This window comes from Peromyscus leucopus, unplaced genomic scaffold (assembly GCF_004664715.2).
Source record: "Peromyscus leucopus breed LL Stock unplaced genomic scaffold, UCI_PerLeu_2.1 scaffold_170, whole genome shotgun sequence".
Classification (NCBI taxonomy): domain Eukaryota; kingdom Metazoa; phylum Chordata; class Mammalia; order Rodentia; family Cricetidae; genus Peromyscus; species Peromyscus leucopus.
In genome coordinates, this window is record NW_023504886.1 from 9473 (window position 1) to 20382 (window position 10910).

At 38.0% G+C, this 10910-nt stretch overlaps 2 protein-coding genes across 2 annotated transcripts; both read left to right on the forward strand.

Moving 5' to 3' along the window:
- The first annotated feature begins 2362 nt into the window (after nucleotides 1–2362).
- On the forward strand, nucleotides 2363–3259 carry LOC114691309 (cell division control protein 42 homolog). Its single transcript, XM_037201856.1, has one exon. The coding sequence runs from the start codon at nucleotides 2439–2441 to the stop codon at nucleotides 3012–3014; it is 576 nt and encodes a 191-aa protein (XP_037057751.1). The 5' UTR covers nucleotides 2363–2438; the 3' UTR covers nucleotides 3015–3259.
- Nucleotides 3260–5619: 2360 nt separating this feature from the next.
- Nucleotides 5620–7928, forward strand: LOC114691392 (zinc finger protein 431-like; the record flags this gene model as incomplete). Its single annotated transcript, XM_037201857.1, has 3 exons — nucleotides 5620–6392; nucleotides 6573–6633; nucleotides 7727–7928. Coding segments are annotated over exons 1-3 (300 nt in total), but the record flags the coding sequence as incomplete, so codon positions are not given.
- Between the last annotated feature and the right edge of the window lie 2982 nt (nucleotides 7929–10910).

A 10910-nucleotide genomic window follows, 5' to 3' on the forward strand; every position in this document is an offset into this window, starting at 1 on the left:
TTCCTCTTTAAGGACTTCTATCATCATTATAAAGTTGGTCTTAACTTAATTGTGCTTCAGCTGTGTTGGAATATTCAGGGTTGATGAAGTAGGATAGCTGGAATCTGATAGTGACATATTGCTCTGGCTGTTCTTGATTGTGTTCTATGCTCATGTCCAGGTATCTGGGTTTGAGATGACTGTGAGTCTAGGTGCTAATTTCTGTTTGTCTTTGTTAGGTGGGTGTGTTGTTCCTTGGTTTCTATTTGCTCTCCTATCTTCTGGTCTGTGTGGCCTATGGTTGAACAGGGGTTCTCACCCCAAGTTGGGGGCTGGAAATCTTGCAGTAAGTGTGGCTTTTGTTCCTGTAGGGAATATCTGCCCAAGTTTGGGAATGACAAAAAGAAAGAGGGGAGGTAATGTGGTGATAGTGTTGAGGGGGCACTGAGAGAGTGGGGGAGGTCTGTGGGCAGGTGGCCTATATGGACTTCAGGCAGATGGTGTGTCTTTTGTTTGAGCAAGGTACTCCACCTAACTTGGAGGCCACAACACAGAGTTGAGGAGGGAAGTGGAATTGGGGATAGAGTTGGGGTTTATTGAAAGAATGGAGGAGGTCCACAGGTAAGCAGCCTATGTGGATTTCTGATGGCTGACATGGCTCTGGCCCAGCAGGGAGTCTTTGCCTCAGTTTACCTACTTGTTCTTCTGGTTGATTGCCTTGCACTTGAACAGAGGTTATCCATCTGATTTGGGGTGTGGACATGGCTTTGGGGGTGCCAGCTGAAAGGTTGGTAAGGAATTGTGTCTGTGGGAATGTAGGGAATGTGAAAGTTTCAGGGTCTGGTGGCCTGCCACCATTGCCCCAGTATATTTTGCAGGCAGGACAACTGTCAGTTGAATGTTTTATGACTGGCTTGGTGTCCCAGTCCCAACACTGGGAGCCTTATGTGGTTACAGAAGATGGCTGGTTCAGCCTCCATATTCTTAATTACTTGGAGTTACTAGGGTCACCCTTATAGGTTCCAGGAAGTTTGCACTGCACTGTTTCCATGCCCCATGCTAAAAATTCCCCTATTCCAGTCATGTCTCCCTTCCTTCTCACCTGTTCCTTCCTTACTCACCTGGTCCTTCCTGTTCCCATCCCAAACTGCCTCCAGTGCACCCACAAAATCTTTTCTATTTCCTCTTCCCAGGGAAAGCTGTGCCTCTTCCCTAGTGCTATTCTTGTTACTTAGCCTCTCTGCATCTATGGATTGTACTGTGATTACTGTGATTGTACTTTACTTAATGACTAATACTTTAAGTGAGTACATACCATGTTTGTCTATGTGCTTCTGCATTACCTCACTCAGGATAATAAAGAACTCAAATTTGGCAACTAAAAACCAAATAATCAAATTATAATGGAATACACTTCTAAACAGAATTCTCAGTAGAGGAATCTAAAGTTGCTGAGAAATACTTGAAATGTTCAACATTCTTAGCCATTAGAGAAATGCATATAAAAACTACTTTGAGATTTCATCTTATACCTGTCAAATTGGTTAAGATCAATAACACAAGTGACAGCCAATGCTGGAAAGGATATTGAGCAAAGGGGTTAATTGCTATTGAAAGTGCAACCTTGTACAACCACTGTTAGGTGATTTGATCACAGCAGAATAAAAGCAAGTTTTAACAAAAAATGGAATAACAAAAGTTATTTTGTTGCAAGGTAGAACCTGGGAATATTGCATTTTGGATTAATGTAGAAGATATCAAGATATTAGGTGTCAAAAACTATAGAAAATTGTACACAGAATTTAATTGTCTGTTCTTATAGGACCAGGAAGATGAGAATGTTAAGAGAAATGGCAGAAAGTAGAGATTGAGATCATAGGATTTCAGTTGGAAATAGACTCCATAAAAAATTAATCTAGAGGTCATTTGTGTGATATTTTGGCTCCAAACTCTTTCTTATTTTACCTGTGCCCTAGAAATTTAGTAAGGCAGAATTAAAAAGTAATGGGCTAATTCCTTAAATGGAATATTGAATCTGTTGGATGGTTATTACTGATGACTCATTCAGGTCTACAGTGAAAAGTAAACAAGTGGGGCAGAAATAAATGACAACTAAAAGGTAGATTCAGATGGCAGTCAAGCACTGAAACAGGCAGGAACTTTCAAGGAGTTTATCACCATTATAGAGAAGCCCTTTGCTAAGGAATGGAAGCCTATCACGGTGACCTATGGATAAGACTCCATCCAGTTAAACCTTCAGTTTATGGAAGGAGTAAGCTAAGTGATTCCTAGTTCCAGGAAGCAACTTCATATAAAACCTGCTGCACCTGTGGTCCAAGTGTGTTAGTGTCCATTCCAATTAAGAAATCAAACTTTGAGTGCTGCCAACACCCCAGCGGAGAAGCTAAGGTCAACATCTAATTTGAAATATTAAAAGTGGATACAAAACTATTTCCGCAATGCAGACAATTAAGTGTGTTGTTGTCGGCAATGGGGCTGTTGGTAAAACATGTCTTCTAATATCCTACACAACAAACAAATTTCCATCGGAATATGTACCAACTGTTTTCGACAACTATGCAGTCACAGTTATGATTGGTGGAGAGCCATATACTCTTGGACTTTTTGATACTGCAGGGCAGGAGGATTATGACAGACTACAACCGCTGAGTTACCCACTAACAGATGTTTTTCTAGTATGTTTTTCAGTGGTTTCTCCATCCTCATTTGAAAATGTGAAAGAAAAGTGGGTGCCTGAGATAAATCACCACTGTCCAAAGACTCCTTTCTTGCTTGTTGGGACCCAAATTGATCTCAGAGATGACCCCTCTATTATTGAGAAATTTGCCAAGAACAAACAGAAGCCTATCACTCCAGAGACTGCCGAAAAGCTGGCCCAGGATCTGAAGATGGTCAAGTATGTGGAGTGCTCCGCCCTCACACAGAAAGGCCTAAAGAATGTGTTTGATGAAGCAATTTTGGCTGCCATGGAGCCTCCAGAACCGAAGAAGAGCCGCAGGTGTGTGCTGCTATGAGCTCCTCTCCAGAGCCCTTTCTGCACAGCTGGTGTTATCCTCATACTAAAAGCAATGTTTAAATCAAACTAAAGATTAAAAATTTAAATTCGTTTCTGCAATAATGACAAATGCCCTGCATCTATCCACATACACTCATGTGAGACAAGGCCCATTGGTATGCCCCCTCCCAGTAATAGTTAATTTTGAATAATTGTGTATTGTCTGAAAAGTGATGAGTGCTAGTTTTTGTTTCCTTGTTTAAACAACAACAACAACAAAAGAAATCAAACTTTGCAGAATCACTCATCATATACTCATTTTTGAAACAAGAAAGGATCAAAATTTTAGGTCATAATATCTTAGTTTGTGGTTACAGGTCACTCTTGTTGCCGGCATCTAAGTTTGGCAGAGTCTGAAACCCAGTGAGGGGACTACGAGATTTCATTGCATGAAGCTATGAAGATTGAAGCTTGGTGTTGTTGGATGGGTTTTTTGTTGTTGTTGTTTTATTTTGTTTTGTTTTTCTCTTTGGGGGTCTGCCATACAACTCTTAAATTAATCACACATAAAGGCTTGTACTTTATTATCAATGCCTGGCCTTAACTTGGCTTGTTTCTAACCAGCTTTTCTTAAATTATCCCATCTACCTTTTGCCTCTGGGCTTTTACCTTCCTCTATTCTGTATACCTTTCTTTACTTCTGGCTGTACTGGACCTAATTGCATAGACTAGGCTGGCATTCAACTCAAAGGCAGATATATCTGCCTCTGTCTTCTGAGTGCTGGGGTTAAAGCCATGAGCCAATACACCCAGTTTGTCTATCTTATTTTCTTACTCTGTGGCTTGATGTATAGCTGGGTGGCTGGCCCCTGGTGTCCTCTCCTTTTCTTGCTCCTCCCTTCTTTTTTCCTCCATGATTTCTCTCCCCATTTATTCTCTCTGCCTGCTATCCCCATCTATCCTTTTCTGCAAAGCTATTGGCAATTCAACTCTTTATTAGACCAATCCAGTATTTTAGACAGACTTTAGAAGTATCACAGCTTCACAGCATTAAACAAATGTAACATGAAAGAATGCAACACATTTTTGCATCATTAAAACAAAAATTTCACAGTATAAAAAAATATAACACATCTTAAAATCAAGTTCCACAACAGCCTGGTTGCATTTTGAGACTACAAGATGTTGAGATACCTAAGCTATGAGATACCTTCCATGAAGAACTAATTGCATATAGGGAATAGAAATAAGCAAAGAAAGAGATATATGAGTTGTAGGGATAGGGCCATCTAAGCCTTCTGAAACTGAAGCTCCATGCCTCACAGACAGAGATATAGGATTTGATATTTGTCTTGCTGTGCTTCTGTCTTGCCTTGGTCTAGTCTTCCCTCATGATGTCTTCATTTATCTCTTTTGAAATGTGAATGGTATTCTGTGCCATTGTATGTTGAAAAGATGTAACTTGTTTTCTTATTTTACAATATGTTACTGTGAAGAGATTGTCTTGAGCATCAGAAGATACTTTGGACATTTGAACAGTGTAAGGGCTATTGCAGACAATGAGGATCATTGAAGTGACTAAAAACATTTTCTTCATGGATGACAATGAGCCTATAGTGACCTAGGTCAGAATGTAGTTGATTGAATAAAAAACCTCCCAGATAGGATGATGTATTTGAACATATGTCTCTCCTTGGTGGCTTTCTTTTGATTGCTTGTAAAACCTTTAGTAGGAGGAGACTTTCTGGATGAAATTCCTCATTGGGGGTATGATATGAGTCTCTACAGCCTCAATCCATTTCCTGTTCTTTGTATCTACTGTGTTGTGTTCAAAACTAATCAGCCAACTTCCTTATTGTGTTGTCATGCCTTTACCACCATTATAGACTATCTCTAAATCACATAAGATATAGTAGTCATTCAGTGCTAATGCAATTGGTTAGCCTGCTATTTTAAGTATTTTATTTTATTTTATTTTATTTTATTTTATTTTATTTTATTTTATTTTATTTTATTTTTGTCTGTGTCGACCTGGCTGTCCTGAAAGTACAACTCTGTATACCAGGCTGGCCTCAAACTTGAGATCCCTTGACTGTGGATCCCAAGTCCTGGGATTAACAGTGGACCAACATTCCTGGCTTTTAAAAAAATATATTATAGCATGATGGGCCTGGAATGTAGGTTTTTATACATGTCAGACATATGATGTACTGGGCTTCACCCATATTTTGGATTTCAAAATTTGGCAGAGGGTTCATTCTGTTTCCCAGGATGACATATATTTGTGACATTAATACTGCCTGAGCCTTCTGAGTCATTGGGTTGCAGGTGCATAAAGTTCTTCATACCTGTTGTGTTGGTTTTGAATTTTTAAATGAATATTAGTATTTTACCTGTATGCATGGATATGCACCATGTGAATACCTGGTCCTCACAGTGATCAAAAGATGGTCTTAGAAACCATGAACTTGGAATAATGAATAGTTGTGATCTTCCATGTAAGTACTGGCAATTGAGCCCACCTATATGCAATACTAGCAAGAGCTTTCTAATACTGAGCTCTCTCTCCTGTCCTGTATTGATTATTTATGATCAACTTTTATATTGCTAATGTTTTCATCTGCCTATTTTAAACACACCGTGCCTTTTAGTAAAATCTTATTGATGTTACAGTAAGAATTGAGACATTTTAGGTTTCTGGAAGATGAATACAGAACTTGAATGAATGCATAATTCATTGTGGGAAATTCAGTGAAAACCTCTGAGTTCTTTCTTTCTTTTTTGTTTGTTTGACTGATTTTTGCATGGAAGATAGGGTCTTAATATGTAATTCTGGCTGTACTGGACCTAATTGCATAGACTAGGCTGGCATTCAACTCAAAGGCAGATATACCTGCCTCTGCCTTCTGAGTGCTGGGGTTAAAGGCATGAGCCAATACACTCAGTTTGTCCATCTTATTTTCTTTTTTCACAGATAGTAATTGTTCATGAAATTTCTCTGTACTGTTGATCTTTTTACTTGTCTTTCTATATTTGTTATTAGGCATTTCTCTTTCAAGGTAATATTCTTTTCAAAGGGTACAGAGATGACAGAGGTGAACTTCCTGTTCAGTTTTCTTTTAAAGTGACTTGGTGATTACATTATAATGTCTATGTCATGAAGTAAGATGGAGAGCACCAGAATTATTTGACTATATTGTCAAAGAAGTATACATTTACACTGTTATCATTATCATGCTTTCTCTTGTACACATATATGGAATATTTTAGAATGCAGTGACCTATGATGATGTGCATGTTGACTTCAGTTGGGAAGAGTGGACATTGCTGGATCCTTCCCAGAAGAATCTCTATAAAGATATGATGCTGGAGACTTACAAAAACCTCACTACTATAGGTAAGACTAAATTTTCCTTCATATTTTAAAATAAGGGGACAACTGTTCCTTGATTATTGATGTTCTTCTGTAATTTGATTGAATAAATCAGGCATGGTTCTAAGGTTCACTGAGGATAGTAGCTAAAATATTGTACAGTTTTTAATAATGCAACATACATTTTCTGGTACTATATTTTAGGACATATTTGGGAAGATCATAATATTGAAAAACATTGTCAAAGTTCTAGAAGACATGAAAGGTAATTTTCATGTGCATGGTGATACAAATATGCCTCCGAAGAAATTGTAATGTGTCCTGGAAGTTTTAAACAAAAGCAACAGTGTCAGTAAGCACAGCTTATTAAGTGTTCACAAAACCACATTGCTCAATTTCAGGTAGGTGAATTGCATTTGCAAGGCATTCTTTCAAGAAAGAAGACAAGGACACAGTGCCTTAACAGATATCAACATTTGAATCATAGCATCATGAGGGCTGTGCTGTAGAACTGTCAATCCATTTATTCCATGCTACTCATATTACAAAAATTATTCACACTAGAGAGGTGATAAGTATATCTCCAAAACCTTCTAATAAGCAAATAATCCAAAGTAAAGCTAGTATTTCTCATATATGTGTTGTGACTTTGCTAAGTTTAGTGAGAGGAGTAGTTAGAGTCAACAGTAAAGGGGCAGTTGTTATGGAGAAACTTTAATCCTTATACCACAAATCCATGAGGAGCAGAAAGTCAAACTGAATTCACTGTGGAAAGCTTTTATTTGATATTCTTCCTCTGGTATATCATATATTCCTCTGGATACAAGCCATATAAGCATAGGGATATGGAAATGTGTAACATACCTCTCTCTCTGAAAAATTAGAATCTATGTAGCTGACCCCATGTTGAGTAAATTTTTGTTTCAAGTAGACAAGTAATTGGTTTTCCAGTTTCATTATTAATATATCAACAAACTCAGAGGGCAGAAAAGACCTATGAGTTCTAGGACTGTGTAAATATAGTCCTAGTCACTTAGAAAATGTAGTGTGACTCACAGTATAAGAAAATTTATTAATGCAATAAGGGTGGTAAAGCTCTGACTATTTCCAGTTCTATTCAAATATGTGAAGAATCTCATATAGAAAAAATTCTGCAAATGTGAACCATGTAATAAAGGATCTTACCCTCACAGGAATCTTCAAAGATGCAGAACAACATAAGTGTAAACACAGTGATAAAACCATAAGATCTGATTCCTTTTTACAATTAGACAAAATAGTAAAATTAATACACATATAAAGACTCAATAGTGTATTGAATGTGGTAAAGCTTTTACATGTGCCAATTATCCTTGCAGGCATGAAAGAAGCCAAACTGGAGGGAAACCTTCTGTATATTCTCAATATGATAAAGCTTTTGCATATGACAGTCATCTTCACAGTCACCAACAAACACATACTGGACAGAAACCTTATGAATGTAATCAGTGTGGTAAAGCCTTTGCTCATCACAGTATTCTTCAAAGGCATAAAAGAACACATACTGGAGAGAAACCCTATGAATGTATTCAGTGTGGGAAAGCCTTTGCTCATCACAATATTATTCAAAGTCATAAAAGAACCCATACTGGAGAGAAACCCTATGAATGTAATCGGTGTGGTTGAAGCCTTTGCACATCAAAGTCATCTTCAATTGCATAGAAGAACACATACTGTAGAGAAACCCTATGAATGTATTCAGTGTGGGAAAGCCTTTGCTTATCACAGTATTCTTCAAAGGCATAAAAGAACCCATACTGGAGAGAAACCCTTTGAATGCAATCAGTGTGGTAAAGCCTTTGCACATCATAGTCATCTTCAAAGGCATAAAAGAACACATTTGGAAGAGAAACCCTATGAATGCAATCAGTGTGGTAAAGCCTTTGCACATCATAGTCATCTTCAAAGGCATAAATGAACACATTTGGAAGAGAAACCCTATAAATGTAATCAGTGTTCTAAAGATTTTTCACGTCACAGTACCCTTCAAATGCATAAAAAACACATACTGGAGAGAAACCCTATGAATGTAATCAATGTGGTGAAGCCTTTGCACATCAAAGTCATCTTCAATTGCATAGAAGAACACATACTGTAGAGAAACCCTATGAATGTAATCAGTGTGGTAAAGCCTTTGCATATCACAGTCATCTTCAAATGCATAGAAGAACACATACTGGAGAAAAACCCTATGAATGTAATCAATGTGGTAAAGCTTTTGCTCGTCATAATACTCTTCAAATGCATAAAAGAACACATACTGGAGAGAAACCTTATGAACGCAATAAATGTGGTAAAGCCTTTGTATGCTAAAGCAGTCTTCAAAAGAATGAAAGAACACATACTGGAGAGAAACCCTATGAATGTAATCAGTGTGGTAAAACCTTTGCTTATCACCATACTTTTCAAATGCACAAAAGAACACATACTGGAGAGAAACCCTATCAATGTAATCATTGTGATAAAGCCTTTGCATGTCACAAAAGTCTTCAGAGACATAAAAGAACACATACTGGAGAGAAACCCCATGAATGCAATCATTGTGGTAAAGCCTTTGTTCATCACAGTACTCTTCTAATGCATAAAAGAACACATACCAGAGAGAAACCCTATGAATGTGATCACTGTGGTAAAACATTTGCACGTTACAGTCATCTTCAAAATCATGAAAGGACACATGACAGAGAAAAACCTTATTATTGTAATCAGTTTGATAAAGTCTTTGCATGTCAAAGTAGTCTTCAATTGCATAAAAGAACACATACTGTAGAGAAACCCTATGAATGTAATCAGTGTGATAAAGCATTTACTTATCGTAGTCATCTTCAAATGCATAAAAGAACACACACTGGAGAGAAACCCTATGAATGTAATTAATGTGGTAAAGCCTTTGCTCATCATAATACTCTTCAAATGCATAAAAGAACACATACTGGGGAGAAACCCTATGAATGTGATCACTGTGGTAAAACATTTGCACATCACAGTCATCTTCAAAAGCATGAAAAAACACATACTGGAGAAAAAAACCTATGATTTTAATCAGTGTGGTAAAGTCTTTACATGTCAAAGTAGTATTCAAATGCATAAAAGAACACATACTGGAGAGAAACCCCATGAATATAATGAATGTGGTAAAGCCTTTACATGTCAAAGTAGTCTTCAAAAGCATAAAAGAACAAACACTGGAGAGAAACCCTATGAATGTAATCAATGTGGTAAAGCCTTTGCTCATCTCAATGCTCTTCAAATGCACAAAAGAACACACACTGGAGAGAAACCCTATGAATGTAATCATTGTGATAAAGCCTTTGCTCGTCATAGTACTCTTCAAATGCATAAAAGAACACACACTGGAGAGACCCTATGAATATTTTCAATGTGGTAAAGCCTTTGCATGTCAAAGTAGACTTCAGAAGCATGAAAGAACACATACTAGAGAAAAAACCTTTGATTGTAATCAGTGTGGTAAAGCCTTTGCATGTCAAAGTAGTTTTCAAATGCATAAAAGATCACATACTGCACAGAAATACACAAAGATACCCCCACAAAAGACTGCTGGCAATGGCCGAGAGACAGCCGGGACTGACCTACTCTGGTGATGGGATGGCCAAACACCATAATAGTTGTGCCAGAAACCCCATCCAAGTACTGAGGAATCTGGATGCAGACATCCACGGCTAGGCCCCGGGTGGAGCGCTGGGAGTCTAATTAGCGAGAAAGAGGAGGGTTTATATGAGCGAGAATTATTGAAACCAAGGTTGGATAAAGCACAGGGACAAATAGCCAAACGAATGGAAACACATGAACTATGAACCAAAGGCCCCCAACTGGATCAGGCCCTCTGAATAGGTGAGACAGTTGATTGGCTTGATCTGTTTGGGAGGCATCTAGGCAGTGGTACCAGGTCCTGGGCTCACTGCATGAGATAGCTGTTCGAAACCTGGGACTTATACAGGGATGCTTGGCTCAATCTGGGAGGAGGGGACTGGACCTGCCTGGACTGAGTCTATCAGGTCGATCTCAGTCCTCGGGGGTGGCCTTGATCTGGAGGTGGTGGAAAATGGGGTCAGCTGGGGGGAAGAGGAGGGGGGCAGGAAGGGGGAGAACAAGGAAATCTGTGGCTGTTATGTAGAACTGAATAGTATTGTAAAATAAAATAAAATTAAATTAAATTAAAAATTAAAAAAAATCACATACTGGAGAGAAACCCTACAAATATAATCAATGTGGTATAGCCTTATTTACACAGAGTACTTTCCATATACATAGAAGAACCCATACTGAAGACAAACCCTATGAATGTGATCAATATGGTATAACCTTTACATGTAGCGAAACTCTTCAAAAGCATAAAAGAATACATACTGGTGAGAAACCCCATGAATATAATCAGTGTGGTAAAGCCTTTCCATGTATCAGTAATCTTCAAAATCATGAGAAAAAAATCATACTGCAGAGAAACCCTCTAAATATAGTCAATGTGGTAAAGTTTTGCACTTT